This window comes from Anolis carolinensis, chromosome 4 (assembly GCF_035594765.1).
Source record: "Anolis carolinensis isolate JA03-04 chromosome 4, rAnoCar3.1.pri, whole genome shotgun sequence".
NCBI classification, from domain to species: Eukaryota; Metazoa; Chordata; class Lepidosauria; order Squamata; family Dactyloidae; genus Anolis; species Anolis carolinensis.
In genome coordinates this window covers 83,048,822-83,063,832 of record NC_085844.1, presented here as the reverse complement: position 1 = coordinate 83,063,832, position 15,011 = coordinate 83,048,822, and the positions used below count along the sequence as shown (strand labels likewise).

At 37.2% G+C, this 15,011-nt stretch overlaps 1 protein-coding gene across 2 annotated transcripts in view; it reads right to left on the bottom strand.

The window, feature by feature from the left end:
* Window positions 1-15,011, bottom strand: part of hmcn1 (hemicentin 1) — a 312,600-nt gene that overhangs the window by 179,258 nt on the left and 118,331 nt on the right. For both annotated transcript variants that reach the window (XM_062980741.1, XM_062980742.1), the window contains exons 7-10: window positions 12,581-12,701; window positions 11,430-11,693; window positions 10,956-11,100; window positions 5,934-6,055 (exon numbers count right to left, since the gene is read on the bottom strand). In XM_062980741.1, coding sequence (XP_062836811.1) covers window positions 5,934-6,055; window positions 10,956-11,100; window positions 11,430-11,693; window positions 12,581-12,701 — 652 coding nt within the window. The remainder of the gene's footprint in view (window positions 1-5,933; window positions 6,056-10,955; window positions 11,101-11,429; window positions 11,694-12,580; window positions 12,702-15,011) is intronic.

The following is a 15,011-nucleotide window of genomic DNA, read 5'->3' as shown; positions in this document are numbered from 1 at the left end:
GAGCTGAAGTTCAAAACAGCTAGGAGACATAGTTTTGAGAAACACTAAATTAATTTATTGCCTGAAGATGCAATGTATCTCTACATATCTTTCTTGAAAAACAAAATAGGGCAGCGAAGCAGTAACACACTTGTTTTTTGAAGGATGAGACAAAAACCAAGTCCCAGCTTTGCAGTTACTTGTTACTTCTGATTGCAATGCTGACTGCTTATTTGCAATTTCTTTTTTGTTACTACCCTGCATCTGAGCACCGATGCTAGAACAATACCTTTACAGTAGAGTCTCACTTATCCAAAATAAATGGGCTGGCAGAACATTGGATAAGCGAATATGTTGGATAATAAGGAGGGATTATGGAAAAGCCTATTAAAAATCAAAGTAGATTATGATTTTACAAATTAAGCACCAAAGCATCATGTAATACAACACATTTGACAGAAAAAGCAGTTCAATGCACAGTAATGCTATGTAGGAATTACTGAATTTACAAAATTAGCACCAAAATATCACAATATATTGAAAACATTGACTACAAAAATGCGTTGGATAATTCAGAACATTGGATAAGCGAGTGTTGGATAAATGAGACTCTACTGTATTTTATATTTCTGTGTGAACATAATTACCCAGAATGGAAAAAAAAATATCTGAAGGTAGCAAACTATCAGTCGTCGTCATCTCACTCGTTCAGTCGTTTTCGTTTTCCTGGCAAAATTCTATCAGCCTACGTCCTGCTTCGTTTGGTTGTCCCAGACCATGCTTGCCTGTGATCACTGTGATGTTAAACGGCTTGCCTTGAACTCGAATTGAGATCATTCTATCATTTTTTGGGTTGTATCCAATCACTGCTTTCGCAACTTTATTATTAACTATGAAGACTACTCCATTTCTTCGCTGTTCCTCTTGTCCGCAGTAGTAGATTTGGTGGTCATCTTTTGTGACGTGGCCCATTCCAGTCCATTTCAGTTCACTGACTCCCAGAATGTCTATCTTTAATCTTGACATCTCACAGATAACCACGTCCAGTTTGCCCTGGCTCATAGATCTTACATTCCAGGTTCCTATAGTGTGTTGATCTCTAGAACATCGGATTCGTCCTTCACCTCCAGCACCGTCGGCCGTTAGCCTTCCTTCCGGCTTTGAGCTAACTGCGTCATCACATCTGGGGCTACTTGGACTAGTTCTCTGCTCCTCCCCAGTAGCATTTTGACCATCTTCCAACCTGGGAGTCCTATCAGACCTGGGGCTGCTATAAATCACTACTGACCGAGAGGTCATGAGTTCGAAGCCTGGGTCGGGTTAAGCCTCCGACCATTAAAAAAAAAATAGCCCCGGCTGGCTGTTGACCTAGCAGCCCCGAAAGACAGTTGCATCTGTCAAGTAGGGAAAATTTAGGTACGCTTTATGCGGGAGGCTAAATTAACTAATCTACAACACCATAAAACTGCTCACGAGGAAAAGAATGAGGAAGAACAGCCACCAATGGATGGTGAAGCAACAGCTCCCCCTGTGGCCGGAATCGTGAAGCTGGAAAGATGTTAAAATGCCTCTGTGTCTGTATAAAACTGAATGTTGTTTGTCTGTTGGCATTGAATGTTTGCCATATATGTGTTCATTGTAATCCGCCCTGAGTCCCCTTCGGGGTGAGAAGGGCGGAATATAAATACTGTAAATAAATAAATAAATAAAATAAATCTTCGGATGGTATACCGACATTTCTCTGGTTGTGCTGATCCACTTAGTTTTTATGGCAAGAATACTGGGGTGGTTTGCCATTGCCTTCCCCAGGGATCGTATCCAGTTTTTATTTTATATTCATAGATAGAGTTTGAAATCAAACTCTTTCTTGAAATATCCTGGATTTCCATCCCACAACTTTGTGTTCTTGCTCCTCACGGTCCCACTACTCACCTGTCACACATATTATTATTCGAGAGTCAGAGTCAAAGTTCAAGAACTTTAGCAGCATTTCACTAGTTAAGCCATAGGTTAATTTTATTTTGTTGCTAACATTCCTCTATCCCTTATCCGATCTCTGTTGAATCTGCAGTCCTGGGAATAACGGCTGTGTTTCCTGGCAATGGCCACTTTAGCTAGTTCCAGTATAACACAAAGAGCCACGGAGAGGTGCATTTCATTTCCTGAAAAACCGAGTTAATTTAAACTGACATGGAGAGTGGGAATGAAAAGTTCTTATAAATGCCAGGAGTTCTCTCTTAATATCTTAATATTTTGGGATGTAGAAAACGTAGTGTTTGTCCTTAGATGGCTTGGGACTGTGATCCTCGAGTAAGCCCCTCTCCCTACATGTGCCTACCCAAGCATTAAGGTCTTCTGGCAGGACCCACCTCCATGTCCCACCACTGAGGTCAATACACTGTGTTCAGACATGAGAGGGGATCTTCGAGGCCATGACATCTCAAATGTAGAATGCTCTACCAACTGGCATCAATACTCATTTCATTTAGGGGTTGTGTTAAAGCATGGTGGTTTGTCAACGCCTCTCATTAATTCATCCCAAATACTGTAACTTTTAAAAAATGTAAATTATTTGCAACTCATTATGTGGTTTCATATGTTTCCATCTTAATTAAATTACTTTGCTGTTTTAAGTTGTTTAATCCGTGTTAATGTTGTTAGTAAACTGTCATGAGATCTTCTGAAATCAGGGCATAAATATTTTAATTACTGAATAATAAATCTCTAAAAATCAAATTGGTATGTATAGGAACAAAACCTGGGTCCCACAGAGACTTTTTTCTTGACTAGAACAGCTAGTATTATTTCACTAAAGGATTATATTTGCTATCACCTGGTGTGTTAGCATTGATTTTGGGTGCATCTACATGTGTGGTTTTAATTATTGGTTTTAATATCAGATGTTTTTAACTTTTGGGTTTTAATGCAAATATTTTCATTTTATGTCTGTTAATGAAGCACTGAATTGCTGCCACTTGTAAGCCGCTCTGAGTCCCCTTCAGGATGAGAAAGGCGTGATATAAATATAGTAAATAAATAAATACATTGTAGAACTGATGCAGTTTGACACCCCTTTAACTGCCATGGCTGAATGCTATGGATTTCTGGAATTTTTCAGTTGGTGGGAAACCAGAACTCTTGCGCAGAAAATGCTAAAAACCTTGTAAAACATAGTAACAAATGGGTATATCTGGTCGCCTTGGTGGATAACCTCTGCAAACAACTAGACAGGGGGAGTGTGTCTCTGTTGATACTTCTGCACCTCTCAGCAGCTTTCAATACTATCGGCCATGGTATCCTTCTAGGTCGATTCTCCAGGATGGGAATTGTGGGCACAGTGGCTCCATTCTTTCCTAGAGGATCAGACCCAGAAGGTGGTGCTGGGGGGTGCCTGCTCAGACTCCTGGCCACTAGCTTGTGGAGTCCCGCAAAGCTCGGGTGACTAAAATGATCAAGGGTCTGGAGAACAAGCCCTATGAGGAGCGGCTTAAAGAACTGGGCATGTTTAGCCTGCAGAAGAGAAGACTGAGAGGAGACATGATAGCCATGCATAAATATGTGAGGGGAAGTCAAGAGGAAAAGGAAGCAAGCTTGTTTTCTGCTGCCCTGGAGACTAGGACATGGAACAATGGCTTCAAACTACAGGAAAGGAGATTCCACCTGAACATTAGGAAGAACTTTCTGACTGTGAGAGCTATTCAGAAGTGGAACTCTCTGCCCTGGAGTGTGGTGGAGGCTCCTTCTTTGGAGGCTTTTAAGCAGAGGCTGGATGGCCATCTGTCAGGGGTGCTTTGAATGCAATTTTACTGCTTCTTGGCAGGGGGTTGGACTGGATGGCCCATGAGGTCTCTTCCAACTCTATGATTCTATTATTCTATGATTTGTTTCTTGATTTGTTGTTTTGATTTAACTTTTCCTGATTTGGTATGTGACTATTATTTATATTGTTTTTCTTGTTGTAAGCCACTCCAAGTCCCTTTTGGGACAGGGGGCAGGATATAAATAAAGCATTATTATTATTGTATGACACAGCAAACAAGATAGATATGCTGAATTTCGTTTCACAAAATCACAAGTCAAACACTTCCCAAGTTGTCTAGGACTGTGTGATGTATTTTCGGATGATGCGTGCAGATCCCAGTAGGGTGGCCTTTTGCAGTTGGCAGATCATAATTTTGTCAATGTCTATTGTTTCCAAATGCCGGCTGAGATCTTTTGGCACGGCACCCAGTGTGCCCATCACCACCGGGACCACTTGCACTGGTTTCTGCCAGAGTCTTTGAAATTCAATCTTGAGGTCCTGAAAGCGGCTGAGTTTTTCCTGTTGTTTTTCGTCTATGCGACTGTCACCTTTATTATTATTATTATTACCCAATTTTGTGTACTGCTAGGCAAATGTTTTGTGTGCTTTTGTAGGAAGGAAGTGATAGGTATAGTCCCTGGAAGCTCAAGCAGACACTGAGGAGAAGAGTTTAAAATAACATTGATTTCAATAAACCAGCTAAATCTATAGTACCAGGTCTTGAATAATAGATTAGAATGGAATATACAACATAAATAGTTTATAAATAGTATAAACAAGTTAACATTTTTATACATCAGTACAGAAGCTAATATTTAAACTGCATGGATTAGCTAATTGAATAATACCAATTCAGAGGAAACAAAATGTTTAATGAACAGAACAATTACATCATTTTAACTTTGGCTACAAAATGCTGATTAAATTACTCCCTGGGTAATAAAAAAGGAATGTAAATACTTCCTTGCGTGGAATCAGAGCAACAGTTCATTATAAGTCTCTTTTGCTCTGGAAAAGAAAGACCAAGTACAGAATCTACCTGGATGGGACTATTCTTCCTTTACTTTCACTAAATCACATCTCCAAAGTCTACACATGACTTTCCAACCCTGAATTTGGAATTATACATATTGGAGCATACTAAATCTTTACAGAAACAGTTTTATTCATATTTTGTTTTTCATCAGGTTAGCCGCAGATAGATTTATAGTTCTAAAAACTAACCTAACTAAACTTGATGATGGCACTAAACTTTTCAGGACACTTTTGATTTATAAGTCCACATTTATCTTTCCATAAGGACAGGGGTCTTTTACTTCAACATTCTTTCAAGACATTTATAGACAGTTTAACCATGTGTTACACTTCTGCTGTTCAACTGACTTTGCCTCTTTTGTTGAAATAAACATGTGGGTGTTTTAAAAATGTTTTAAAATCTATGTTCTTTGGCTAGGATCCAATAAAGTCATTCTAATGACAAAACTGCTTCCATCGGCAGAACCAGGAGAAGGAGGAAGGAGATTTCCTCAACATATGCATCTACTGATCTATGGATCCGTGATCCTTCAAAACCTGGTCCAAAGAGGAGGAAAACCCAAGAGGGAATATTTTGACCCTGCAAAAGGCTGCAAGGGAGGGTGAAAGTAAAATTGGACTATACTAGCATTGAGGTTATGATAAAACACTGGATTCACACTTTTACCCATCAAGTCATCAATCATATCCTATACAGATCCATGAAGATATCACACCTATATTTTCTTTCAGATCCTTCGATTCTGTTCCCTTCTTATTTATATTAATGACCACTCAATTCATTTGGTGTTATACTGGGGATAAGAAAATAGCTTTCATCACAATATGCTACCAAATACTGAATGAAGAAGATGCTCCCTTGAAAACAATGATTGTGCTTTCACACAGTCAGACAGGTTGATTGATTCTCAAACAGGGAAGATACTATGCCAAAAAAACCTCCAGGTGACATTATTTGAACTCCACTTTGTAGATCTTGTCTTTCTAGATTTTGATATGAGAGGTCCCAATCTGAACCTACTAAACTAAAATGTAATGATCAGAAGGAAGCTATCCGATTCAGTCAAACAGGAGTGAAGTTGAACACTCTGGAAAGAAAACAGTCAATGGTACTAACCTGACACATCCAAAAATGTCTGTGCTTGCCCAGTTCCTGCAGTGCTGCTGGCAATGCATTCATAGTATCCCTCATCTGATAGAGATACCTTGACAATTTCCCAGTTCACAATAGCGGATTCTCTGAAATTAAAACAAACAAACATATATAGATATGTGTCATGGAGAGCAGTTTGATCTGGCCTGGCTCGGTTGCTGCAGAGGGCAGGTCCCCAAGCAAAGGAGAACAAGTTTGGAAGAGGTTAATCTGATCTTCCCCTTAACAAAAGCATCACTGTCTTCTGGGATTATCTATGAAGGATGGCTGAAATGAACAGCAGCTGAGATCTCTTGATAAAAAAGGTTCTGGATGAGATAGCTCTTAGGCAGCAGATAATGTACTTTGTATTCTTGTCTTTGGTATCAGCTCTGCTGCCCTGGATTATAATTCTGGATTCTGATCTTGTTCTCGTAACCCTATTTTGGACTCTCCTGTTCCTGTAATTCTGTTCTGGACACTGCTGTATCCTTAAACCTTTACTCTAAATTTTGGACTAACTTCCTGGCTTCGATTTATGGACTTGGGCTTCAGTTTGATCCCTGACTATCTGGCTTGACTTTAGAACTCTGACTTCAGTTTATTCTCTTGAAATCTTGAATGTTACTCTAAGAACTCTGATAAGTGAACATTTTTAATTTACCATATATACTCATGTATAAGTCAATCTAATATGTAAGTTGAAGGCCGGTTTGGGGGAGTTGAAATTCTGAAATTCAATATGACCCATTGATAAGCCGAGGGTCATTTTGCAGAGAGAGGAAAGCACAAATGTCTCCTTAAGGGGACACCACTATCGTTTTACTGCCCAGGCATTTAAAAACTAGAAGGAGCACCACGGCAGAGAGAGTACATGGGGCTAGTGCTTGTCTTAGGTCCTAGGGTGTACTGAACTTTAGCCTGTATTCAGAAGGGTGGTTCCTTTTTAAAATAAAGAGCTAAAGTGTGATACATTGAGTCGACCCAGTTTTTTTGGTTTGATAATTTACTAAAAGATGGGAATATATGAAAGTAAATTTGTGCAACTCTTCAATAGAAGGGAATTTCTATCAATAATATTGCACTCTCTCTCTCTCTCTCTCTCTCTCTCTGTGTCCATATATATATATATATATATATATATATATATATATATATATATATATATATATATATAGTAATGTGTGTTTTATTATGGAGTAAAAAACAAAACCACTGAACCAAATCACACCAAATTTGGCCGCAAAAGACATAGTCATCCAAAATATGTCTTTCAAACAAAAAAACATAGAAAAAAAGTCCAAATTAGAGGAAGAACTGTTTTTCCCCTTGATGCCAGTTAGAAGGGTAGGCTCCGCCCACTTCATCTCCTAGTAACCCACTCAGCCAGAATGGTGCCTAGGGCCTCTTCACAAGATTTCCCCTAGATAGAAAACCCTCAGGTTTTGAAACCACAGGGCTACTCCGTCCCATTCAACCTGCCCAAGGAAGAATGCCCCTATATAGAAAGCAGCCAAGCTTTGAGGCTGCAAGACTATTCACTGCTATTCCACCTGGACAACAAATGATTCCCATAAGCCACAACAACGCATGGCCGGGCACAGCTAGTGTGTGTGTGTGTGTGTATGTGTGTGTGTGTGTGTGTGTGTGTGTGTGTGTGTGTGTATATATATATATATATATATATATATATATATATATATATATATAGTGTCAGGAATGACTTGAGAAACTGCTGGTCGCTTCTGCTGTGAGAGAATTGGCCGTCAGCAAGGAGGTTGCCCAGGGGACACTCTCACATCCCTGCATGGAGCTGATAGAGGGAGCTCATCCGCACTCTGGGTTGGATTCGAACTGGCAACCTTCAGGTCAGCAAACCCATCTTTCAAGTCAGCAGTCCTGCCAGCTCAAGTGTTTAATCCACTGCACTACCAGGGGCTCATATATATATATATATATATATATATATATATATATATATATATAGTAGTCTCACTTATCCAACATTTGCTTATCCAACGTTCTGGATTATCCAACGCATTTTTGTAGTCAATGTTTTCAATACATCGTGATATTTTGCTGCTAAATTAGTAAATACAGTAATTACTACATAGCATTGCTGCGTATTGAACTACTTTTTCTGTCAAATTTGTTGTTAAACATTATGTTTTGGTGCTTAATTTGTAAAATTATAACTTAATTTGATGTTTAATAGGCTTTTCCTTAATCACTCCTTATTATCCAACATATTCGCTTATCCAACGTTCTGCCGGCCCGTTTAGCTTGGATAAGTGAGACTTATCCACTTATATAAGAGAGTCTCTATATACAGACTCTACTTTATATAGCTTATAAAATAACTTATAAAATAGAATAAAACAATAACATAACTACATAATAATTATTTCAATATCATCAAGCAGCACCATATATTCTTTTTGATCCATTACAGAGGTAAAACACTGCACGAATAGTGACTGAGTACATCCAACCACTGACCATACCATTTTATATAGACTGTATCCTTTGTGATGCAGTTTTGATTGCATTGTATGCTGCATCTCCTGTCATCCTAAATCAAGAGACACTACTACAATATGAAAGTTGTTCAGTTCTTTTAAAACACATATGTAACCACAGACTCTTCATTCAATGGGAGACAAGCCAAGGTAAATCTAATTAGCTCAGTCAGTAACCCCTGACTTGAAAATTACTTTGTGAAGTCATCAACCGACTCTGCTCTGTTCTATAATCATTTAACAAGATACGGGGGGAATTTTTAAAAAAATGAGATATATGATAATTAATGCTTGAGACAGAATTACAGAACTAGTGAAGTATTTGGCTACAGTGACTTAATAGAATTTCATTAGAAGATTTCTGAAATACACTGGCAACAGTTCACAGGGAAGGATTGTTAAATTAAGTTCAATTATTCAACGAATTTTTTCAGATATAAGAAAAGCATTGAGAATGTGTTGCCATCCAAAGTTTGTTGAATGGCAAACTTCAATCAGTCTATCATAAACTATCATGGGAAACAAAATTCAGGAATATATGAAAGATCACATGTTTTGCATCCTTCATATTGGTTTACATCCTGATAAAATTAGTAATTAGGTTCTCTGATAAAAGATTGGCTGGAAACATACATTTTACTTAACTGCATTTTCTATTAATTAAATGTATAACGATACAGAAGCCATTCTGTTTTGATATAGCTCACTATTTTAATGTTATGATTTTGAAAATAAGGAAAGGCCCTTAAATTTATCCTCAGATAACTTTTTAAAAAACTTTTTAAACTAGTGATGTATTTTATACTTTTTGCTTGTCCTAACCAAGATACCAACACAAGACAGATTTGGGATTCATGTGGAAATGTTTCTTTTTGTTTTATTATTAACACAGCGTCTCCTGCAATTGCTGGAAGTAGTTGGTAGACAGGAAACTGTTATATTTGAGGAAGGCAACTTTGTCGCATTGTACATTGGGATTTGTTTTTCTGAAAGCTTACTTCCTTCAAAATGAGGGAAAGCAACCTAATTTGTATCCAACTGACAAGATTCACATGTTCCAATGCCTTCATTTGTCTCCAGATCTGACAGTACAGAAAACTCCCCCAGAGACGTTTCCAACACAGTGGACTGAGATTCAGATTGGATAGGGGCAAAGGCAATTCTCAGAGAGGGCTCCTTTGTAACTTCAAATGGAGAAGCCAGATTTTTCTGTTTCTTATTTACTGTCATTGTTCCCAGTCAATACACTGCCATGGGGAAAGAGATGCTCTTCTTTTTCATCTTCAAACACTTCCTGTACAACATCCCAAAGCAAAACTTTAGCTCTGTGACCATCACTTTTCTTTCTCTTGCATGCTATTTTTATCATCTTTGACAGATGCCTATGTGCATCAAAGGCCGGCCTCTCTTTGTATGTTCTGGGTAGCACAATAAAGACAAAGTCGAATGTATGTTTTTGATGTGTGTTTGTTTTGTAAATAGTCAATGGAAGATAAACACTGGATTAATTTGCAAATTTGGTTGCTAAGACATGTATCTCTGAATAAATTTCACTGTAGGAAGGAAAATGGGTTAATCAAAGGGGGGGGGGGGACATATTTTCCTTAATGCCTGATTTGGGCATCCATCTCAGCTTCCAATGTTTATTGCCTGACACTGAAACACATCTGTAAAGAAGTGTGTTTTTTATTTTGATTTATAGATGTCATGTTTAATTTTGTTTTAAAAGTCATTTTTAACTATGTTTAAAAGGGTAAGTATTAGTTACCAGTGTGTGGGGGATAGTAGCCAGCTCAGCATTCTGAGGCAGGTTGCCATAGTAACAAGGGCGGATCCAACTGCCGTTTGGAGGAAAAGGAGGGAATGTTTTAAAAACAGTTTAGTCTGTGATCTGAGTCACAGGGAAGACACTGGTTCCAGGTTAGGGAAACCAGGGAAGCTCAGATCTCTAGTTGTGTCATATTAAGCAAGTTAAGTGACTTGTTTGGGTTTATTCGTAGAGTCTGAGTGGTAAGGGGAAGCAATCCCAGTTAGATCCAAAGTGATCAGTTGATAGCTTTGGTTGTAAGAGAAGAAAAAGGTTTAGACTGCTCAAGGGAAGGAGAAAGTATTTTGAAAGTGGATTCATCATAGGTTATATTTGCAACTGTTGGAGAAAATTTAACTCTGAGAAGCAACATTGTAACCACTAAGCTCTGTGCCTGAATAAACTTTTTAGTGTTCTTCAACATCCAAGCCTCTGTCACACATATTCTAAACTAAGTTACGCTACCATCTTAAGTGAATAAGAAGAAGAAAGGGAAAAAAGATTCCCCTCTGCCTGAGATCTCCACAACATCAAACACATAATTAGGCAGGAACACTAAATTCCTGCCTGAATTTTACTATCACATAATGCATTCTCATATTGTTATCTTGCTATCTCTCCAACCATTCCTATGGACTGAAAAGGAAAACTCCATAATAAGACTGATGAATCGTCACTTACTTGAAAAACTGTTCCATACCCAGTTTAATTCCATTCCTGCTAAAATACATGGTAAAAGGTATGAGGCTTGATATTTGGCAAGGAATGTGGCCTGGCTGCAGATAATATCCTGGGGTTTTCTCAGGCATGTTTACTTTTGGAGCATCTAAAATACAAACAAACCAAAAATAAACAAGTAGCCAAATGGTCTGTAAGCAAAATAAGAATGCACAGTAGGACATGCCTTTTTTGCGGACACAAAAATGTGACAAAAGTAGTGCAAAGATGGTACATGCTATCCTTCCACAATTATTAATCAGGGACAATTTTGGTAACTTTGTGGATATCAATGAATTCTTAAATAACCCAGTTCATACTACCTTTGTACCATCAGAATAAAAATAGTGATAAATCTAACATAACAGAGCACACTGAGAAGTAACTCTCCTAAGTCATTCTGAAATAGAAGAACAACAATTTTGGGGAAAGAATTACCAGGAACAATATTTGAAAAAGAAACACTGGAAACTCTCTGAAAGAGGTAATCGTGTTTGCCATAGCCAGTTATTTTAAGAAAGAAGGCTTCGTTTGGTGGAATAAACTCGGTAATGTTCCAGATTCCGTAGGGTTTTCGCTCAGGAAAGTATTTCACAGGAACCGTCTTTAGAAGTTCTCCACTGATACTGAGCAATTCTAGACGATCCACTCTGGCAGGGGGATTGATCCCTGTAGTGTTCAGCAGAATGTAGGTAGGTATCCCTATTGATAAAATACAAATCAAAAATTTCAAAGATGTAAAGCTGGACTTTGGCAATCAAATGAGGGTTCATAAGCACAGTTGTCCTATTGAAACTGTATTATAAATGTTGGTTCTTTTATGCAGAATAGTGATAAGGCAACATTCCATCAATTCATTCCTAATCAATACTAGACAAGAAACCATAATCCATCCATAATTCAGAGAAACCTCAGTGCCCACAATGGTGAACACATTAATATTTTTCCTCAATGGGAAACAACAAGGCATATTTACATGGGATTCTGCAATTATATTTTAAATAAACCCTTTTCAAGTGATACTCTGAAAAAGATACATTTCAAAGAGAAGAGAGATACCAATTAATATGCAAGGCTGAAAAAATATCTATGTTTCACAGTCAGGACCCTTTTGAATTACAAAATGATCACACCATGATTCCACAAATCCTAAAATCTCTCCCTAAAATGGAAACCCCAGTATTCTGTGAGATGGAACAATGTCAGTTAAAGTGGTGCTATAATTGTGCAATATGAAAGGGTCAAAGTATATACAAGATTACACATAAGGTTTTGCTCAAGATTCTTTCAAGTCATTGAAGCACAAAGGAACTCCAAATTCTTTGAAATAACTAGAACCAGAAGTTGGAAAAGTTATTTATTTGAATGACAGCTTCCAGGAACCATCTGCCTAGGAAATTCTGAGAGATGTACTCCAAAAAGAAAAAAAAACTTTTCCAAGTTCTGCTGGTACCAAGTATTTATTAGCAGAAATTAAGAGGTAGGTGCCATGTAGAGAGTTCTTTAGGGAAAACCATTCAATAAATTAAACTAGAGACATTTTTTTAAAGTTAGAGATTATTCAGATATAAAGTATAATAGCAACTAACCTTGCACCGGCCTGCTGGAGGTCATTTTGAAATCTAGTGTCGGTTTTCTGGAAAAACCAGCCCTGAAATCTATAGTACTGAGCCCAGTGATACGAACAGAATGTCGGCCACTGCTTGATGTCTGAAAAAGATTGAAGCATATTATATGTGTGTGTGCATGTGTGAATATATATGTATATATATAGAGAGAGGGGGGGAGATATATGTAACCAAACTTGTCAACATATATGTATGCAGCCTATTGTCTGCAAGGCTGTTAATGAAAACATTGTACCTATATAATATGGTTTCTCCATATCAGAAGCAGACAGTTTATTTTTCATTCTTTTCATACATTCAGATAAGTGGGCACAACTAAGTGTACATACTTAATCATGTGTACTAACATTCTTTAATGAATTAGAACAGTGCATAATAAGCATACATTCAAAATGCATTGCAATGTACGATGCAAAAAAAGTAGTCAGTCCTTCACAATTTCAGATTTGACTTTCATGAGATTTAATTATTCAGAGATCTGATTAAAATGTTCTCTTTGGGAATCTATAGGTCGTTCAGTGCAACTCTATTGTCAACTTCTACTGGAAACTAACCACAGATTCATGATGGACAATTAGATATTACCCAGTTATAGTTCTACATCCACATAATTTTGTTCTAAGGAATATGCATACACACACGTATAGTAAGTTATACCTTACATAGATCAAAAGGAATTCAGGGTTTTGTTTTAAACACAAGCAGCTTATTTTGTATGTGTTTTCCTTTTTAAAGATCTTTTGGGCTTGCTACAAAATAACTATTTAACACAATTGAAGTAGTTTGGAAGCACTGCAATCAGTAGGATATGTTTGCCCTCCAATTGCCTTGGATCATACCAGTGATCGAGTCAAGAACATTTTGCTATCACTCATATAATTTGCCCTGAGTGATACCAGCAGGTAGCCAAATGGTAAAATGGGGGTGGGGAGAGTGGGAGGAAGAATAAGAATATGCTCCAACTGAATTTCTAAAGATTATGGATAATAGATTAAAAACTTTGGGATCGAGTGAAAGAGAAAGGGGCTGGCGGGGGTTGTTTGGCAATACAAGATCAAGAAGAATATTATTTAATCTTGGTGATTTAAAATTTAGATTCATATACAGTAGAGTCTCACTTACCCAACATTCGCTTATCCAACGTTCTGGATTATCCAACGCATTTTTGTAGTCAATGTTTTCAATATATCGTGATATTTTGGTGCTAAATTCATAAATACAGTAATTACTACGTAGCATTACTGCATATTGAACTACTTTTTCTGTCAAATTTGTTGTATAACATGATGTTTTGGTGCTTAATTTGTAAAATCATAACCTAATTTGATGTTTAATAGGCATCTCCTTAATCCTTCCTTATTATCCAACATATTCGCTTATCCAACGTTCTGCCGGCCTGTCTATGTTGGATAATTGAGACTCTACTGTATATAAAATTACGTGGTTAAAGCCCTCATATAAGAGATATTGGATAGTTGAAAGATTGTGTTGCAGAAAAAAGAGGGGATAATGATAAAGATACATACTAGATTAATTATAAATATTGTAAGAATATAATACTAACCTACTAAAAAATAGACTCAAGCAATAGCTTTCTAAGAATAGTCTGGCAATAAGAAGAAACAACCTAACAGAAACGACCAAGAAGAATCTTCAAGAAAAGAAAGGAAAGAAGATAACTAACTGGAATCAAAGATCCATCATAAGAAGACACGTTTATTAGGTTTAAAGGACAATAAGAGCCCTCTTTTGTATAGAAGAAACATTGGCTTTCCAAAAATTTTAGTAGTTTAAACAATAAACGTTAGGGTAATAGAGATCAAAAATTGGATGTAATACAATATAATGTTTTAAAATGTTTTTTACTTGCTCTCCTCGCCACCCCCCTTTCTCTTGATTATTTATTAGACAGTTGTTAAAATCTATTAAACTAATCTATTACATTACTAACAATAACATGAATAAATCCTACCCTGCCTACTATACATTGTGGAACAACAACAACAATAACACAATTACAATGCTTTTAAAAAAGCACATTCTCCAATTAAAAGATTTTCTGAGACTTCCTTGGAAGCAATGGAAACATGACCTCATTCACAAACATGATACGGAAATTCAAAAATGATTGGTGCAGCTCTGCTGTGATGCATAAGACTATTTCAGTTTAACAAGAAATCAAATTCTTCACCCTTCTCTATGATCCTTCTGTCTGAGGTGCACTGACCATTTGATGCAGATCCAAGCCAACTAGATACAGCTGCAGCCACAAAACACCTGCAGCATGAATTAAATGGTATACAGAACACTAGAGAAAGTTGCAGGAAAGCTTGAGTCCCTTTTAATGCACTGAAGCAGATCCTAATATATCCCAGATCACAGGGCAAAATCA